The following is a 20,126-nucleotide window of genomic DNA, read 5'->3' as shown; positions in this document are numbered from 1 at the left end:
AGCCTGCGGGTGGGTTCACAACCTCAAAGCTGGGGAAGGGCCGCCAGCTTCCAGCGGGAGCCCCCGAGTAAGCATTAGTCGCTCTCTGCATTCACAGGTACCTCTGCGGCCTGTGAATTAATGGACATGTTCTTGCGGCTCCTGTGGCCTTGAACTTCAGACCTCCCCACCACCACCACCACCCGCCTCTTTTCCTGTATCCTCCGCTGAGGATTTCAGACTCACTTAGGACTGCTCGGAGCAGTGGGGGGGTGAGCTGGAGGGAGGGGGGCAGGGAACCAAGGGAGGAACGTGGGTTTGACGGGCCCCAGATAATAGCATATGGAGAAGATTCCTCAGTACAGTGGGGAAAAAAATATTTATAATAATGGTACTCGGATCAAGAAGGAAGTAAGTCATTTTAAAGGCATATAAATGTTTATCATCCCCTCTAACAGCCATGGCGTCCCTTGTCGATCCATCTCTTCCTGCCCTGACAACAAAACCAAGCACAAAGGAAACGGGGAGAAGAGAAGGCGGCACCGCACGGGCGCGGGTGGGGACTTGCTCGAGGAGTGTGTCTGTACATCCTGATGTAAAGGTGCGGGTGACAGGTGGCCAGGTTTGCTCTGTACACAACCATGTGTGTGCTGTCAGGCGCTCACACGCTGCCTTGTTGCGATTGATGAATTGCCTGCTTTCTTGATTAAACCTTCCGTCACTTAAGAAACAAAAAGCCTGTGTTTAGATGGCAGAGTGGGACACGTCAAAAAAATCTGTCTCCTTTACCTTTGTGCAGATGTTGGGCACAGACTGTAACATGTATTATTAAAATGAATGTGGCATTTACTGTGCATTATTCCTTTCCTGGGAGAAAGGACTGTAAATTATATGCTAATAATAAGCTTTAACCCTTTCGAAATGCAAAAGATTTAAGAGTGCAAATATTCATGTAGGCCCGGCTAATTGGACGTGCTTTCATACACCCAACCGTGGTTGCCGTGTCACCGAAGTTAATGAACAGCATGTGCGGGCAGACACGCAGGGCGCTTGGGGAGCTCTTGCCTCCTGGAGGGGCTCCGCTCTGCAGGCGCCTCTGCTAGGATTTTGCAGAAAGAGACCCCAAAACCCCTCGGCTGGGCTCTGGGTCACCCTTCTGACAGATGAAGTCCAGAGCCTTGTCCAGTTCCCCCGGCGCATCTTCTAGACCTGAGCGTCAGGCGTGGTCCTCTGTGCTCTGTGTCCCCACCTACGGGGCCGGCTGGGCTCGGGCCTGGCAGGTACCAGGTGTTGGTGCTCGCACTTCCTTGACCTGGCTTATCAGTCCCCAGTCCAGTTGCCCAGGTGGCAGACTGACGTCCCCAAAGCACACCTCGTCAGATCACGTTCACGCCAGCCCCAGCCCACTGCCGGCTGCGTTCACGCGTACCTCACCTGCCCAGAGTGGCGGTCTCTCCCTCTGGGCCCCCCAGCCCAGGTAGCTCCCGGTGTTCTCACCGTTGTGTCTTTCTGTGCACCTGTCCCTGCTGGTCCCATGGCCCGATGGCCCCAGCGTCTCCTCTGCTGAGCCATCCTTGAAGGCCTGCTTCCACACTGCCTCTGCCACGAGGCTGGTCTGATTCCCTCCCAGTTGGGGTGCTGGTTTCCTCCCCCTCGGCTTTGTGTTGAAGCGATTTCACCTGTGAGCACGCTCAGACGGCAGAGGCTGTGTTTAGAAGAGAAGATGGAGGCTGTCTTCACTCCTTTTTGAGTCGTTGAGGATGTTATTAAAGGCAGAGAGAATCGAATGACTGGTCACTTCTCTCTTCTTTCAGCAGACAGTGCTGCTGTGTGCCAGGCCCCATGTTCCCTCTTCCAAGGCGGCGGGAAGGTTCAGCATGTGACTGACAGGGCATTTGGGCTCAGAAGCGCATGCAGCCATCACGCAGAGCCGCCGTGAATGGCCGCACAGGTTGTGCACTGAACAACCCACACAAATGGTTCCCAGGTAGAGCTGTGCAAGGGCCCTGTGTTATGTGACCCTGGGCAAGTCACTCGATGCTAGTTACTCACCCCTCCCTGGTGGCTCAGACGGTAAAGAATCTGCCCACAATGCGGGAGACCTGGGTTCCATCTCTGGGTCAGGAAGCTCCCCTGGAGAACGGAATGGCAGCCCACTCCATTGTTCTTGCCTGGAGAATCCCCATGGGCAGAGAAACCTGGCAGTTACAGTCCATGGGGTCGCAAAGAGCCGGCCATGACTGAGTGACTAACACTTTCACTTTCGAGACGATGCAGTAACCGCCTGTTGCCTTCCCAGTTGTTACGAGGGTCCAGGGTGTGTAAGAGTATTTCGTAAATCAGGAAGCAGTACAGGAATGTCCCTCCTCTCCACACTCATCTCCCCTGCCGGAGCCCAGAGGTTTGTTGAGAATTATCACCCAGGGCACACTGGCCCATCTCCTCAGTCCTGTGCTCCATTGTATGATTTTATACCTGAGATTTCTTCTCAGCAGTCGGCATGCTCTGAGTGCCCAGGGAAGGCCTCCTCCTGGGGCCAGAGAAACGTGCAGTAAAGGCTCTGGCGGGGCCCAGCTGGGCACCACCCAGAGAGGAGACGTCCTGGCACGCGTCACCACTTGGACATGGGCTGTTTCGCGCGGCCAGCAGCCCACAAGCCCTTTCTCGGGAAGGTGACAGGATGGTGGTGTGGGGGCAGGAGGGGAGACACGCTTGGCAGAGTGAGCCGGCGACCTCCATGAAATCTCCCAACGCGACTGTGGTTTCTCGGAGGAAAAGTGCTTGCGGCAGGGGGTGGGGGTGGGGGTGAGTGTGCTGCTGCTTTCGTCTCCAGGTTTTCATTTCTGCTTTTCCTGTGCTCCCCCGGCAGGAGAAAGTTAAGACTTTTTCCAGTTTCGTCATGGTGAAAAAATAAAAATATAATGAGGTGACAGATACTTGAGTGTTCTTAAAAGATGGCCACCCCCTGCTGTGCCCTCAGTCTCCATATTTTCCTTTCAAGCATGGCAGATAGTAGGCGGCATTGGTTTAATGGGCCACGTCCCCCTCCCTCTTAAATCCTTGAGTGAGGCAGCTGAGAGGCGGTGGGAAGAGCCCAGGCAGGAGCCAGAAGGGTGGGTGCAGCGAAGTTTCTGCCACTGACCAGCCATAGCACCAAGCCTTTCTGGACCTGATGCCCCCATCTCTCAACATCAGTAATTGCAATAATAATGTTAATCATTCAAGTGTAGCAGTAGTTCAGCTCATGTTTTTGGAAGCATCCTTCTGTGTTGGCCATTGTCTGGCACCTAGGGGAGCAGTGATAACACCTCCAGGGGCTGGGGCCGTGTGGGAAGGAGCTTGTGTGGTTTTCACATTGGGATACCCGAGACGTTACCAGCAAATGCAAATTTACTGCCTCCACACTTCAGAGAAATTCCATCCAAACACTGTCTTGACCATAAAGTTCCCACATGTGGACAGAGAAAAACCATCTCTCTGACACCTTTCTCTCCACATGTGTATCTTCTTCGTTTAGCTTTCAAGCAGAAATAGGTCTCCATTTCCCCATCATAATTCCCTTCCTGGCAGGCAGCGTGACTGTGGTCCTTTCTGAAGGCCTAGCCAGAGAAAGGGCTACCCAGGTGGCACTAGTGGTAAAGAGCCCTCCCACCCAAGCAGGAAAACGTAAGCGATCCAGGTTCCATCCGTGGGTCAGGAAGATCCCCTGGAGAAGGAAATAGCGACCCACTCCAGTATTCTCGCCTAGAGAATCCCATGGACAGTGGAGCCTGCGGTCCATAGGATAACAAAGAGTCGGACACAACTGAAGCGACTTAGCACACAGCCAGAGAAATGCTGAAAACAAATGGAAGACACTTAATCTCAGCTCTTCATCTGCTCTTAACACTTCTTCAGAGGTTTTCTCTGGGGTGAGTGAAGTCACCGGGGTTACCAAACACTCCTGCCTAGGAGCAGCTTGTCTCAAACCAGCCTTTTGTTTCTCTTTATACCTCTGTCTGTCTCTGTCTTGCAGTAACAGACTATCAGCTGAGAGGGAAAAAATGATATAATTAAGGTAACTTCTTTAAGCACATTTTGGGAGCTGAGGTTGTTGCTTTTATTAAAATGAATCACTTTAATTTATTTTAATAAATCTAACCCTCCTCTAGACTTACCACGTACAAAACTCTGTAGTAAGCTCTTTCCATGCATTTTGTTATTTAATCCCAGCAAATCCTTACCAGAAACCTTATAGAAAACCTCTCGGGGTTTGTACTATTACTGCTATGATCTCTGTTTTACAGATAGAGCTGCCAGTGTTACTGAGTCCTCATGTTAAAGCCTTGTTCAAAGCCTTATAGAATAAACACCTGTAATAATAATGAAAGTGAAAGTGCAAGTCGCTCAGTCATGTCCGACTCCTTGTGACCCCGTGGACTATACAGTCCATGGAATTCTCCAGGCCAGGATACTGGAGCCTTTCCCTTCTCCGGGGAATCTTCCCAACCTAGGGATCGAATCCAGGTCTCCTGCATTGCAGGCAGATTCTATACATTAATATGACAATAATAATAATAAATATTGTGCAGGTGGAGAAACTGAGGTTTGAGAGTGGTTTACCCATAGTTAGCACTGCTAGTCAGCGGAAGGGCTGAGATTCAAGCCCGTCCAGCCCCTAAGCTCCCCGCCGCTACCCTGGGGACAACTCCTTCTGACTGGGGATCCTGTCCCTCCCTGTGTCAAGCGGAGTTGGAAGGACACACACACCCAGAGCGGCTCACATGAGGACTCATTGGTTTATCAGGTCTCAGTGTTGTTTAATCTCAGGTGGCCCCTGGACCATCGTCTCTGCGACCCTGTCAGAGTGAGGCCTTCCATGCTTGACTGATGATGCCCTCCCCACTCCCATCCTCAGGGCACCTCCAGGGGTGAGTGTGGCTCCTGCTGGGCAGAACAGTGCAGAGCTGAGCACACAGCCCCTCTCGTAAAGCTGAGTGGCCTTAGGCAAGGGCCTTCACCTTTCTGGGCCTCAGTTTCCTCGTCTGTCAAATGGGAACGGCAGTGGTTTGCAGTGAGGGTTAGAACCGAGCCTGGCACGTAGGAGATGCTGTGGGGGTGTCCTTATGATTGTAATTACCCACAGCTCCTTCCTCTGCCCCTTCTCAGATCCTTTCCAGACCAGCAAGGGCAATACTCTGGATGCTTCAAGGAACCTCCCTGACATCAGCAGGCAAGGCTACCGCTGGTCCTGCTGTTGGAGACCTCTGTCTGGGGTTGGGGGCAGCTCTGGGCACCTAGATGTCCCCTTGCCATGGTCTTCATCAGCCCTGTGGTGACAGTGGCCAGCCCAGACACACCTCCTCATGTCTCGGGACTGAACTGTAGGCATCTTCCCCCACCCCAGCTCTCTGGACCCCGCCCACAGTAGGGCTTTCAGGTGAACTGACAGTCACCTTAGTGCCACCTGCTCTGAAGCTTCACCCTCTAGGTTGGGCCTCCTAAGGTGCCAGCCTCTACCGAGGTGACCGAGCCGTTCCCGACCCTGTGCGACCCCATGTGCTCCTGGTCCCAGCTCCCCTCCTGCTGGCTCCACTGCCCGAGTTCTGCTGCCGCCCGTGTGTCCCCGCTTCCAGGCTCCAGCCTGGCTGACCTACCTCAGTCGTCCTCAGGGATCAGCTGCCAGGTGGCCATCTGTAGACTCCTGATGACGTAGTGAGTAATGATGGGGGTGTTGGTAGAACTCGGGAGCGGCTGGACGGCTGCACAGGATCCCATGATGAGACAGGAAGTTTTCTCTGTCCCCCACACAGGACGTCAGGATGGGTGCATTTAACTGCTGGCCTCAGGACCAAAGAGTTCTGATCTGTTCTGTAGCAACGAAGCCACCTTTCCCATGGACGGAATATCTGCATCCATCCGTTGTCGTGTGTTTGGCGTCTGTGTCCTGAATACCCAGTACTTTTTTTCCCATCTGTTTATAAATGGCCAGTGACGGTCTTAACCTGTTTATGTTTAAAGAGCAGACTTCATTGCTCCAGCCTAGAGTTGGGATGGGGTGTATTTATCACATGTCCCAGAGAACGTGGGCCCTCAGTCCTCAGATTTGTCTTTCGATTGTCTCCGAGACAATGAGTGATGCAGCCAAGGTTGAGATCCTTTGTTAGCGTGCAGTTTCTCGCGCCTGGCTTGTTTTATAGCGTGAACGATCTGATGATCCACCGGCAAGGCGACATCCATAATTTTGAATGAGAGAGCAAAGCTTGCCTCGTCGGCCCTAAGCATCGCTCCTGGTGACACGCTTAGAAGTACTTAATCGCTTGCTACCTGGAGGCAATAAACGCACCCATCTTTCTGTTCCATTGCCTCCTGTGTTTACCTTAAATATGCCCTGGGCTAACAGAATGCCAATGTCACTCCTGTCAGAGGGTCCCTTGGCTGGTGAATTACACAGCCTCCTCTCACCCTTCTTCCCGCCAAAGGTGGTTGGGCCTCGTGTAGGCCCAGCGCGAGCACCTTCTTTGGCCATAAGCCTCTTGGCCGTTGATGCTGCTTGTAAACCTTGCCGTCTGATTGGTTTTCCCAGTTCTGAGAAGGGTGACCTGTTCTTGGTTGTAACATCTGGTTCAGTGCTCAGTTCTCCGCTGGAGTCCACAGTCCGTCCTGGGAGGTTAGGACCACGAGTCTCACACCCAGGCAGCCCAGCCTGCGGGATGCGCTCTGTGATCCTCGTCATTGGGTTGATTCTTGGGACCCACTCTTTGTACCTGCCCTCCCCGGCTGCATGACTTTGGACAGTTTATGTAACCTTTCAGTCATTTCCTCTTCTAAAACTTGAGGATTAGGGATAATGTATGTGAAGTGCTTTGTACTGAGTGGGCGCCCCAGAAATGGTAGCTCGAATGACTGTCATAGACCCTGGCATTCCAGGGAGCATGGGTCTTATTTCCCCCTGAAGTAGAACCCTCACCCCCACCCCACCTAAAATGCAGTCAGGAAGGGGGCTTAGGTCCACTAAGGCAGGGCTGGAGGGGACTCATGGGTTGGAGCCTGCCCAGGTCAGGGTCCAACCCTCCACCCTAGTTCAGAAATCTGTAATTGCTTGAGATGCAAGTTTGTTAGTGGGTAAAACAGTTTTAAAGAGAATTTCTCAGCGTTTAAATGAGTCTCCGATTTCCCCCTTCCCTTCTCGAATCAGCTCTGGCCTGAGAAAGGAGCATTACCTGTTCTCAGCACTCCTTTCTTCTTTGTCTTTTGGCTTGTGGCTCTTTCTTTCCTGCCCCTCCCACCCCAGGATGCTTGCCCCAGAGTCCTTACAGACCTGTGAGCTGAGGCTTGGTCTCAGGATATGTTGAGAGTCCCACCATCCACTGGGCACATACTGAAGGCTCCCTCACGCTCCAGAGCGGCCACCGGGCCAGTGGGGCTCCAAGGCCTATGCCAAAGGCTGGCTTGGCAGCCATGGGACACACCGTGCACTGAAGATCATCTTTCTTGGGGTTTGGGAGAGTAGTTTAAGCAACTTTCTGAGACATTTCCATCTTAGGAAAGGATGCCGGGCTACCTATCAGAGCTGAGGGATTGCTCCTTTCTTCAGACTACCTTTTTAAAAAAGATATCGTACCTTTTATTTGGGTTTAATGAGGACAGACATTTTAATCAGAGGTTAGTCATTTATTTTTGCAAACTATTGTTTTGATTCATCATTTTTGCAGATAATTAAATGGTTCAGTTGGCACAGTGTGTCTCCTTTATTAAAACAGGTAATTTTGGAGGGGGGGTGGGGAGAGAGAGATGCTGTTTTTTGGATCACTGCACAAGAATTGCTTTCATCTTCATCTCTGAGCATAGTTTCTGGTTGTGTTCCAGAAGGCTCTCTCACCTTCAAGCGTTTGGTGTCGTCTCTGATTTGGGGGGTGCTTGCCCTGGGATGATTCGGGTATAAACCGCTATGCCCTTTGAACTGGGAGATGAAGAAATCCTGTGCTGTTACCTTTCAGAAAGACTCCAAGGTTTTAATTGGATTGGGGGAGAAGAGCCTACAAGTTATGAACTTTGCAGAGCAGCAGTTCTTATGCTAAAAACAGATTAATTGTAGCCCTTGCAGGGGGTGGAGTTTAAAAGTCAATTACTACTTGTCCTATTATAATTTATACACCTAGGATTTGAAAAAGTCTGTCACTTGGTGCAAAAATGAAAAGGTTACGTGTACTAGTGTGAGTATTCCTGTGACTTTTCATTTGTAAATGCTTTAGCTACACGCATCTGTATGTACGCAGCTTGTAGGTGCAGAGCTCCAATATTATTGCAGCTTAGAGCAGGGTTCCTCAGGAAGAGTAACCTTTAAGATTTCATTGTTTAAATCCATAATGGCTTGGAACTTAGTCCTTTGTCTGGCAATTCACTCCATTTGTAGGCACCCTGGCAGCCCCAGCTAGGGCCTTGGGGACACTCCACTCCCGGGTCACAAACCAGTAAGAGATGGCCCTTTAGGGGTCAGTTTTTTAAAAACAACAAATTGCTTGCGAGGTTTGCTCGCTTTGATTTTTCCATGTTTGCGTCCTGAATCAGTTCATTCACTCATTAAAAGGATTTATTTTAGGCGGACCAATTAAAACTTTGGAAGCTTATTTTTTGCTGAGCAGCGCAGACCTCAGGAAGCACAATTTATAACAGGGCTTCCGCCCTTTTCCACCGAGAGCTGTCTGATGGCGCTGCGGTCCCCAGCACTCAGAGCACAGAATGCGATCCTTCGCGGGTGGGTGGCTCCTGGCCGCCATTGTTTCATGGGGAACCCGCAAGTCTGAGAAGCCCAGCCCAGCCCAGCCCGGGAGTGGCTCGCAGGATTTGTCTGCTTGCACAAACCCCACAGTTTAATTTTTTTTAATAGAAAGCTGCTGTGTAGTTTGGATATTTAAACAGTTATTAACCGAATGACAATTAACAGATTGCATAGACAGATTTTCTTTTGAAAACCTCTGAAATTGAGTACAGTTTGCAAAACTATCACGGCCTAGTAATGACAATGAATTTTGATTTCCCGGAACTGATATTAGACTCCTTATTAAACTATGTGCATCTGCTTTTAATTTACTCCAAATAATTGGAAAATGCAATGAAGCTTTCCAATTAAAGCACGGCTTTATGCTGTTTAATAATACCCCCATAATATTATAGCTTATGAAGTGACAGGTGAGTTGGTGTATGAATAAAACATAAAGGCAGCAATAAGGGACAGAAAACCGGAGACAGTTGTGGGGATTTTAAATGCTGGATGTAATTTGCATATATTAATCTCTTCTTTTCAGCCTTATCAGGCGTTCTTCAGTATTTGAAGTTAAAATAGCGTTGACAGGCGGGAGTACGCTTAGTTTTTTCAAGGATTTATTACTTGTATAATTTCTGATCTTTAATAAGCAGATATGACTGATCCTCATAGTTCTATAGAAATCGGTTAATTGTTCCAGATGGCGTGTACTGATTATGCAAAATTACTTTTCACACCATTTTTTTTGTGATGGAGTTTGGAGTAAAATTAAATTTTTTATAGCCTTCTTATCATGCTGTTTTACAGTGGTTTTTCCACAGAAGTTGAATTTAATCTACTATATTACATTGACCAGCACAGTTATTCTAATGTAGCATTTTGTGATTTGACAAAGAATAATAGAACATATTGCTCATTGTTCATTACTGTGTCCCTAATAAAAAGGAGCTCCTGTGTATAGAACATAGCTGTTATTTATGAAGAATGCCTAATTCATACAGTTAAAAATGCAAAATTGTACTGTGCAGTACTTCCTTGTAGGGAGAGAGTATCTGAGAAAAGCAAATGGAAATAGGCTTGTTGCTACAGATTTTACATGCTAGAAGAGGGGTCTTCTTTTAATGACCAGAGAGTTTAAATTGTGCTACTTTCTTCTTGGGGGGGGGAGAAAAGACTAGATAATCTCATTCTATTGATATTAAGAGAGGTGTCACTGGTTGACTTGTCTTGATTTACATAATCCCAGAAGCTTTTCATAATTGAATAGCGTTTATAAAAGGTGGTTATACTTTGGTATGAAGTATCAAAAAAAAAAAGCCTCAAAGATAATTCGTCTCTTAACGTTTTCCAAAGTGTCAATTTTTGCAAAGCATCTTATGCTGGTGTCAGATCCAAGTCCAGGCTGTGCGTTTTACCAGGTGACATTAATCTAGGCTTATCCTTGTCCAGGTTCTCGGATAACATTCTCTCTACAGTTCAGCTGGTAGCGGGAGACGACTCAGCAGGTGCACCCCAAAATGGGATTGTAGGGCTGTTATTGTGATGCAGGGAGAGATCCACTTTCTTTCCTTTGGGAGAACTCCTCCCAAAAGCAGAGGGAAGGAGGATAGGTTTTTCTGTTGCATGAGAAGAATCCTGTTTGGGTGTGTAATATTTTAAATACAATGCAGAAAGAAGTAACCCATTTCTGTGTATATAATCCGAACTTGTTTTCAAGGGACCACTGTGTGTATGAAGCCTTATCAGAATTTTTATAGACTCGGGATGTACATTTCTGTTTCAGGTAGAGTTGAATCCCTCATGCAGAGAGACTCACAGATCTTTCTGTGGCCCAACTGCTCCATCCAGGTAGTTCGTTTAGTTCTGTGTGTCATCATCCCCTGCCCATAGCGTGCTTCCTTGTTCGAACAGACTTGAGGCGGATTTGGATCTGTTTAATTTCCTTAGCCCTGGGGGAATCAAACTGCTTTTTTTAAAAAAATATTTTTCTGCCAGCAACACTGATTGCTGTTCACAATGCCCCGTCCCCACTTCCCCCTCACTCCCCAAGTAGAAGCAGGACTTCATTGATGCCTCTCTGGCAGGTTCGAGGGGACCAGACAAACGGGTCGCAGACTTCAGAGGTCAGAGGTTGTCTATCCAGCTGTGTCTGCTGAGGGTGGGGCTTGGGGTGCAGGGCAGGGGTGCTCTCGGGGTGTGAGCTGTCCAGAGGGCCCAGAAAAACAGATTCAATTAGATGCCTACATGTTACCATTGCCAGTATTGTGTAGATTGTACTGTATTCTAGTCTTCAAAATATTTTCAGTTAAGTTCTACTTTGTATCTAGTCTGGTCTTGAAAGAAGTTAAATAGGAAGGTAAATATATTTGGCTGCCTGCAGTACTGGAATGACTAATTAGACCAAGTATAAAGAAATGTAATTCAGAGCCCGAGCACTTTCAATAAGCTGTACTAACTGAATTCTGTATTCTCTTTACCTCCAGAGTACTTAAAAACCTGAAACCTTTCACCTGCCCTCTTCTGTAAACTCAAGATATATTTTTGTGAAAATGAAAATTACATGAAAAAGAGCATACATAAATCAGACGTGATTAAAAATATTTGTTCTAATGCAGTAATAATGTGGTAGTAATGCTTTCATCAGTATAGCTTAAGGCTACATTAAGTGGACAGACTTTATATGGATTCTCTAATTTTAATCTTCAAAATGCTATCTAATGTCTCATTAAGACTTGCATATAATGTATCTTAAGTACAGTCATTAAATATAGTTTAGGGAGATTTATGTTCAGATATTGCTTAAAGATGTTTTAATAGGCCCATTTACTCTGATGATATTAATGAGCTCTTAATACAGACTAAGCTTCTAAAACTAGTTGTAAAGACTCCAGCCTGAACACAACAACTTGGGATTAAAGCCCGGTTTGCATGAGAGCCTGCAGGTTCGCCCCACTGACATGCAGGGTCAGGGCCACCCCTCTGCAGAGCCTTGAGCTTTGGAAAGAGAGTCTCCCTTGCCTTGGTCTGGCCGCTGACCCAGATGACTCCTTCCTTCTGCCAGCCCTGAGTACAGTCCCAAACCGTGCACAGGACATGTGCTAATCTGGCCAAATCACCCGTCTCCAAGGTCATCTGAGCAGCGTCGACGCCCTCGGCGGTATCACTGGGGCACGGGAGGGTTAAAGGGGCTTTGCTTGCTTCTCCCGTGAGCATCTGCTAGGTAAGGTGGGCACAGGCTGACGACAGCATGTGAACAGCTTCGACCTGCCATAAGCAAACTGTAAAAGGTCGCGCGGGCATGCTTTCATCACAGACATCCGTAGTGACTGAAATACATGTATCAAAGTGTTCTGCAAATTCAGAATAAGAAAGAAAAGCCCAGACCACCAGGAGTCTATGTGTCCGCTCTTGCGTACACTCACCCCACCCCCTGCCACCAGGCCCCACTTATAAACATGTCGCAAAAAAAAAAAACAACAACTCTGTGTTGGTGTTTCCTTTTCTTTCAGAAAAATACTGAAAAGCATTTTTTGTTTGTTTGTTTCAATTATTTTAGGGGAGGGGGGAAAAAAAGAACCTATGAATTCAGAGACTTTTCTAATTACTAAATTGGTTTGTTATAAAAAGATAATAGCAAATTTCTTCTTTTCATAATTGGACATCTCTTCCCTGTAGGCTAATACGTGCACAGCCTGTGCATGCACAATAAGTTGTGCTTTTGAAAAGCCATAACTAGCTAATAACAGCTACAGTGTCATCAGAGAGTAATGGTGTGCTGATTAGCATAATTAATGACAAATGGTGGTGTGGAATTGGTGGATTGGTTTAGCGGATGATGAATGCGGGCGAGGCCTGGGCTGGGGCCTGCCAACTAGGCCTCGCTGGCTGTCAGCCCTTCTGTTCTTGCCGAGGCAGCCCTCATTAGTCACGATGGGAGGTGCCAGTTCGTATTCTGTTTGGAGCACAGAAAACTTAATAATCCAAGCGAATGTGGCTTCCCCTCTCTCCTCTGTATTTACTCACAAAACTCTCTCCTCGCTCATTCCCACTGTGGGCTGACCCATGAGGACACGGCTCCTTCAAGAGGCTGCCGTGATCCTAGAAGGGGGGACAAAGGGTAGTGCGGTGGAGACACGCGTGTGGACTTGTCCTCCCCTGACCACAGATGAATTACGCCCTTTCGGAGGACTTCTGCTTGTGACTCTGTTTATCTAGGTCTTCATAAGGGGAAAAGAAATGAACTCAGTAAGCTATATATTCCATCCTGAAATAAGACTAGCACATTTATCTTTGACTTGATTAATCAGACCTAATTTGCATTCTCAAATGAGACTGATAAAAATGGATTTACCTTTTAACCTTTAGAGGGGGGAAAAAGTATTTCTCTGCAAGATTTCCAGGGCTATCTTTCCTTAACCGATAAGAAGCAACTCCTTTATCAATAAAGATGAAAATCCTTAATTTGTGTTAATGAATGAGACTAATTATTATATAGTTAATTAGCATCTGGAAATGAGGATTATCTTAATTACAAAGCACAATTTCCCTAATAGCTACAAAACTGTAAGTTTGATCCATGTGGAAATTGGTAACTATTATTATGTAATTAGTGATAACATTAATAGTACAGAGTATTTAGACACCATTTGCATATGCAAATGTAATTTACCTGAGCCAAACAAGTGGACCATTAATGATTAAAGCATGATAGAGCTGAGTGAAAGTTCTAGATAGCTGAATAGTATCCATTATGCAGAGTATCTAAATAATTGTCGTGGAGTAGATAAGGACCTTTTATATTTAGATGTTCAGAATGGTTTTTGTTTTAAGAAGAATTCGGACCAGAAAGATTAAACACAAGGCTTCACTGCTTAGGGACATAGCTGGCCACATAGTCATCTCCTTGACTCTGCTTTTCCCGTGCTTCCCAATGTCCCTTGAACCTTAAATGTACTTTCCCTATATATTTTAACATTTCTGAATATTGGCTTTGTCTTACAACTGATGCGTACTCCTAAAGCGGTTTTACACACACATGAGCGTAGTGAATTATGAAGTTGATGGTGCAGCTTACAGTTCTTAGGGGAGTATTCAGAGCTCTCTGAATTTTATCTGCGTGGCCCCAGAGTCGTCTCCCTGTTCAGAACTTCTGCTTTATCTGCATCTCCTCTGGTGCCCAGCCGCTCCCTCTTCCAGGATGCAGCCGTGTTTGCCAGAAGATGGGGTGTGTGCCCATGAGGGAGTGTGAGATGTGGATGGCCGTTAAGATTTTTTTATTTCAACTACAATAGCATATCAGCAGATAGTATTGTTGAGAATAAGATTAAAGCAGGTGCAGTCAACAGACAACCCCCCAAACCACCGTGGCTTACCACACCACCATTCTGTATACCACTCAAGTTCCAAGCTGGGGAGTGCAGGTTGATGGGGTCCTGCTTCATATGTCATCTCTCCCTGGGACCTGGGCTGAAGGAGCAGCTCCCATCTTCTGAGACATGCTGTTCTTGGAGCAGAGGGCAAGGGCAGGAGACCTGGAGAAGACACCCAGTGGCTCTGAAGCCTCTGGACAAGACATCCAGCCCAGTCAGGTCCGGGTGCGGGGTGCCTGCCCTTCCGCAGGAGGCCCTGACCTCCCACCTCTCGCAGGGAAGTGGGATCACACACCCAGGAATGGGGACTTTGTGGGGTTTAAAAAAAGTAGTTCAGAAAAAAAAAAAAATTTTTAATGAAACATTTTTTTAATTTTAAAAAATTTTAAGTGAGTTTTCAGATGTAAAGAAAAATATAAAGTCAGTAATCATACATGGAAAAAAACAAGTGAACCTGAGACACAAGATAGTCTCCTGACGTGTGGGAAACGTTGGCCTAGAATGTATGCTGCTTATCTTCAGCTTGGCAGGAGCTTGAATTCTCCTGGGAAAGTTGGGGAATCTCTCAGGGATTTGCACAGCTGTTCCAGTGTGGTGGAAATAGCTCTGCCCTCTGGGATTTAAGGCTCATTTTGACCGCTTCCAAACCTGAGAAAGCCGCTTCCTTTGCCTGGGTTTCCCTTTTCCCAGCTGCAGAATGAGGCTTTGGGGCCAGGTGGTCCCTGTTGCTGCTCAGCGCTCCCACCACCCCTTCCGAGCACCTGTGGAGAGCCTGCTCCTCGCAGGGGCTAGAACAGAGGTGCTCCAGGAAGTTCTGCCTCAGGGCTGGTGGGACCCAGCAGTTCCTGTAAGAACCTAAAAAAAAGTTCATTGCTAGACAGAACAGTTTATGATAGCTGTTCTGGTATCCATGTCTGATATTTTTTTTATCAAAAACAGGTACAAACTTTTCCGATTTATAAAAGTAGAAAAATTGGAAAATATATAAGTGCATGTGGAAAAGCATACGGAAGAAGGTAAAGATCATTCATAATCCCATTATCCAGAGAAACAATTATTTTAAGGTATACACCATGTATTTGTTCTTGTTTAGTTGCTAAGTGTGTCTGACTCTTTGCTACCCTGTGGACTATAGCCTGCCAGGCTCTGCTGTCCGTGGGATTTCCCAGGCAAGAATACTGGAGTGGGTTGCCATTTCCTTCTCCAGGGCCTCTTTCCAACCCAGGGATCAAACCCAAGTCTCCTGCCTTGACAGGCAGATTCTTTACCACTGAGCCACCAAGGAAGCCCCTATATACCATATATATTTATATATAAAAGTATATTTCTACCTAACTGTCCATTACGGGGTTTTTTGGTTAGATTTATTGAGATATAATTTACATACAGTAAAATTCACCCTTAACTTTATCTTGTATTTCTTAAAATTATAATATGTACAGTTAATGAATTTTGACAAATACCAACTCACATGATAAATGTCATGTATCTACCACCAGAAGTAAGGTAGGAAATTTTCCCATTACCCCCCCGAGTTCTCTTGTTCCTGTTTCCAGTCATTGCCTGCACCACCCCCAAGTCCCTGGCAGTCACGCATGTGTTTCATGGACAATAATGGAATCGTACAGTATTGTGGTTTCGTGTGTCACCCAGGGTAATGTTTTCGAGATTCCTTTTGACTCGTCATTTCCAGAGCCTTTCTCAGGGCTCGTTGAACAGACGCACAACTTTCCTTCTGAATCCATGCGCGTTTTCTGACCAGTCCTCGGTGGCTGGATACTCCCATCGTCTTCACTTCTCAGAGTAGTACTTCGGTGAGCATCTCTTTAGACAAGTCTTTGTTCCTTAGGGCACATGTGCATTTTTAAACATTTTGGTATGTAATGGCAGATTGCCCACCAAAATGGTTGAATCCCTCTACACGTCCATGTCAGCCAAAGAGCCTTTCTTGCCCTGAAACCTTACTGACCGGCTGCTGTTTCCCAAACTCCTTATCAGTCTGAAAGGTAGGGTAATGAGGGGCGGTTCCTTCCAGCCCTTTCTTGGGCCAGCCATCCCTCTTTTCTGTTGAAGTCCGGTTTTTGCTTATTGAGCTGCAGCATCTCCTTAGGGAACAAAGTCTTTTTTTGACTCTCACCTTACTACTGCCTTTTTTCAGTTTGTGATTTGACCTTTAATTCTCCTTTTCCTTTTTTTGTTGTGCCTTTGCCATCACATTTTTGAAATGCCTTTTCCATCTTATCGTATATTCTGGCACCTTCCTTTCTTTTTAATATTTAAATCTAAATTTCTTCTATAAATTGTTCTGATATATGACATAAGGATCTAATTATGTTATCTCAAATTATTTACCTTTGTCCCAGCTCTACTACCCTGGGTCAGGAAGATCCCCTGGAGAAGGGAATGGCTACCCACTCCAGTATTCTTGCCTGGAGAATCCCAAGGACAGAGGAGCCTGGCGGGTCCAGCCTATAGGTTCACAAAGATTCAGACATGACTGAGTGACTTAATGTTTAACAGCTGCTGCTGCTGCTGCTGCTAAGTCACTTTAGTCGTGTCCAACTCTGTGCAACCCCATAGACTGCAGCTCACCAGGCTCCTTCGTCCCTGGGATTCTCCAGGCAAGAATATTGGAGTGGGTTGCCATTTCCTTCTCCAATGCATGAAAGTGAAAAGTGAAAGTGAAGTCGCTCAGTCGTGTCTGACTCTTCGCGACCCCATGGGCTGTAGCCTACCAGGCTTCTCCGTCCATGGGGTTTCCCAGGCAAGAGTACTGGAGTGGGGTGCCATTGCCTTCTCCGATGTTTAACAGCACTACTTATTAAATCTTTTTTTACCAACTCATTTGAAAACAATCTTACATTAACCTCCTGTTATCTACTATGATATATTTTGTGGCTTATATCCTGTTTCATTGGCCTGGATACATATTCTAATGAGTGGATCACACCACTAAGTATTATACATGTGTATGTTTTGATATCTTATTATTCTTTGTAGTTGATTTTCAGAATGTTTCTGGTAATTCTAGCTCAATTTTTTATCCAGTTGAAATTTGGAATCAGTTTACAGTCCAATGAAAATACTTTCAAGGTTTTGATTAAGAAAATATAAAAATTACAACTTAAGGTTGGGAGAATGATCATCTTTAAAATACTTGATCGTTCCTTCTAGAAATGTAACATGACTCTCCATTCAAATGTTTCTTTATATCATGCAGTAAAGTATTGTAGTTTTTTCCTGATGATCTAATACCTAGGTTTTACATTTGTTGTTATTATTGCTTTGCCCATGATGTTTTAACTGAGGATTGCTTCTATATATTTTAAAAACTACTGTTGGTTACTTTTTTTAGATTTTTTTTTCATTTTTAAAATGTATTTATTTATTTTGGCTGTGCTGGTCTCTGTTGCTGCTCGCGGGCTTACTTGAGTTGCAGGGAGCAGGGGCTACTCTTCGTCGCGGTTTCCGGGCTCTAGAGCGTGGGCTCAGTCGTCGTCGCGCAGAGAGTTAGTTGCTTTTTGGCGTGTGAGACCTGCCCAAATCAGGGATGGAACCTGAGCTCGTGTCCTCTGCATTGGCATGCAGATTCCTAACCACGGGACCACCAGGGAAGTCCCTGCCATTGGTGTTTGAAGATTCATTTTGTGACTGGCCCCCTCTCTGTTTGCTCGTTATTTCCAGTATTTTCCAACCCATCACCTGGGTTTTCTCAGTAGACAACAGTGTCATCTGCAGATATGATTTTGTCTCTTTGATGACATTGATACCGCATTTCTTTTTCTTGCTTTATATTATTGGCCAGAACATCCAGAGCAGCCAGTGATAGTGGCAGTAGCTTACATTCTTATTTGGTTCCCAACCTCAGAGAAGATGTTTCTAGTGTCCCGCAGTCAAGGCTAAGGTAGGCTAGTAATTTAGGAGACAGAGTTTGATTGTGCTAAAGGAGAATGATTCTTCTCTTTCTATATTCCTGGGGGTTTTTTGTTTTTTTTCTAAATTCAGACACTAATTTCAATTTCTTATGAAAATAACTTCAGAAACTATCAATGTATTATTATATTCATTCTTACTTTATTTATTGATATGAATCATTTTATTTTGATGATTATCATTTAGAAAATTACCACTGTATTTTGTACTACATCTTACTTTAGTATGGTGCATTATTTATGGTACTAGATTTGAGTTGCTGTTATTTAAGTTAGGATTTTGATATATTTTATATATGTGAAGTTGGATTTAATGCTTATTAAGATACTGTATTTGTGTGACCTAAAAATTGGTTTTTTTCAAATATAAGTATATTTTTAAAAATATTCTAATTTCTTTTCTTGGGGGGAAAGAAAATGAAAAAAAATTCTGTAAAAACTAAACGGACTTGGAAGCATTTGGAGGAGCTAAGGGTGCTTTAAGAAAAAGGACACAATTTCAGTTTCTTTCACAGATGATAGATTTTTTTTTCAGTTTTATCATTTACATCTTCTTTGGGAAAGATCAGTGCTTTTCACATAAGCATTAAAGTTTAGTGGTACAAAATTGTGCCTAAGAGTTTATTTTGATTTTAAAAATAATATATCTGTGGTCACATATATCACTATTGGGCTTTTTTTTTTTTTTGCCTTTTTTCTTAGTTATCCTTACTAAGGGCTTGTTTTGTTTATCTTTCAAGCAGCCAGTTTTTAATTTTTTTTGTAAAGACATTAGGCTTTTGCTTTACATTTCATTATTTACTTTTATTTTTATTAGTTCCTTTTTCTACTTTCTTTTGGCTTATTCTGGGATTTTTGTAGCTTCTTGAGTTGGACCATCACCTTATTTGTTTTCAATTCTTGACGATTTTCAGTAAAAAGTACTCAAAGCTATATAAATATTCTTGTGTGTTACTTTGATGGTAGTCTCATATATAGTACTCATATTTATAAATACGGAATAATTTTAGTTTCGATTGCCTCTTTGACTCAAGTGGTTAGAAAACTTTTTTTCTCAGTGATTGGGATTTTGTGAATTAATTTCTAATTTTATTGCATGGTGGTCAGAGAATGTGACCTCTATAATTTTTTTCATATAATTGGATCTTTCTTTGTCTTCTAGCACATGATCAGTTTTAGTAAATGTTCTGTTGACACTTGAAGCTATGTCTTCTTTTCTGTGAGGCACAATGTTTCACACACACTCTATCATTCTTTGATCAAGTAGGAGTAATGGGTCCATATCCATGTGCACATATACATTTGTCCGTCATATTAGACCCAAGATGGTAACCCTTATTGTTTTTTAAATTTCTTCTTATGTCGTTATTTTAATCATTGGTTTTGTTTGTTTCAACATAATGTTATTCGAGCCATGAAGGTTTATGATTGTGTGTTTTGTTGTTGTTCAGTCACTAAGTTGTGTCCAACTCTTTGTGACCCCATGAACTGCAGCACGCCAGGCTTCCTTGTCCTTCACTATCTCTCAGAGTTTGCTCCAACTCTTGTCCATTGAGCCAGTGATGCCATCCAACCATCTCATCCTCTCTCACCTCCTCCTCCTCTTGCCCTCAGTCTTTCCCAGCATCATAGTCTTTTCCAGTGAGTAGACTCTGCATCAGGCAGCCAAAGTATTGGAGCTTCAGCTTCAGCATCAGTCCTTCCAATGAACACCCAGGACTGATCTCCTTTAGAATGGACTGGTTGGATCTCCTGGCAGTCCAAGGGATTCTCAAGAGTCTTCTCCAGCACCATAGTTCGAAACCATCAATTATTTGGCACTTATCCTTCTTTATGGTCCAACTCTCACATATGTACATGACTACTGGAGAAACCATAGCTTTAACTATATAGACCATTGTCGACAGAGATGTCTCTGCTTTTTAATATGCTAAGTTTGTCATAACTTTTCTTCCAAGGAGCGAGAGTCTTTTAATTTCATGGCTGCAGTCACCATCCGCAGTGATTTTGGAGCCCAAGAAAATGAATCTGTCACTATTTCCATTGTTTCCCCACCTACTTTCCATGAAGTGATGGGACCAGACTCCATTATCTTCGTCT

General features: G+C 45.1%; 1 protein-coding gene across 20 annotated transcripts in view; it reads left to right on the top strand.

Moving 5' to 3' along the window:
- Positions 1–20,126, top strand: part of MVB12B (multivesicular body subunit 12B) — a 483,962-nt gene that overhangs the window by 400,441 nt on the left and 63,395 nt on the right. Inside the window, exons 9-10 of one of the 20 annotated variants that reach the window (XR_014051738.1) lie at positions 98–251; positions 438–901. The exons of 17 other annotated variants lie outside the window; for them this stretch is intronic. Coding sequence is in view for 2 of the 3 variants with exons in the window: in XM_081484016.1 (XP_081340142.1) it covers positions 438–476 (39 nt within the window). In the remaining variant the exon portion in view is untranslated. Of the gene's footprint in view, positions 1–97; positions 1,767–20,126 lie in introns of those variants that run through there. 2 more of the 20 variants (XM_081484017.1, XM_081484016.1) reach the window with 2 other exon arrangements.

The sequence above is a fragment of the Giraffa tippelskirchi genome, chromosome 4, assembly GCF_054371585.1.
Source record: "Giraffa tippelskirchi isolate mGirTip1 chromosome 4, T2T-mGirTip1v1.2.pri, whole genome shotgun sequence".
NCBI lineage: Eukaryota > Metazoa > Chordata > Mammalia > Artiodactyla > Giraffidae > Giraffa > Giraffa tippelskirchi.
This window is presented reverse-complemented; position numbering and strand designations above follow the sequence as displayed.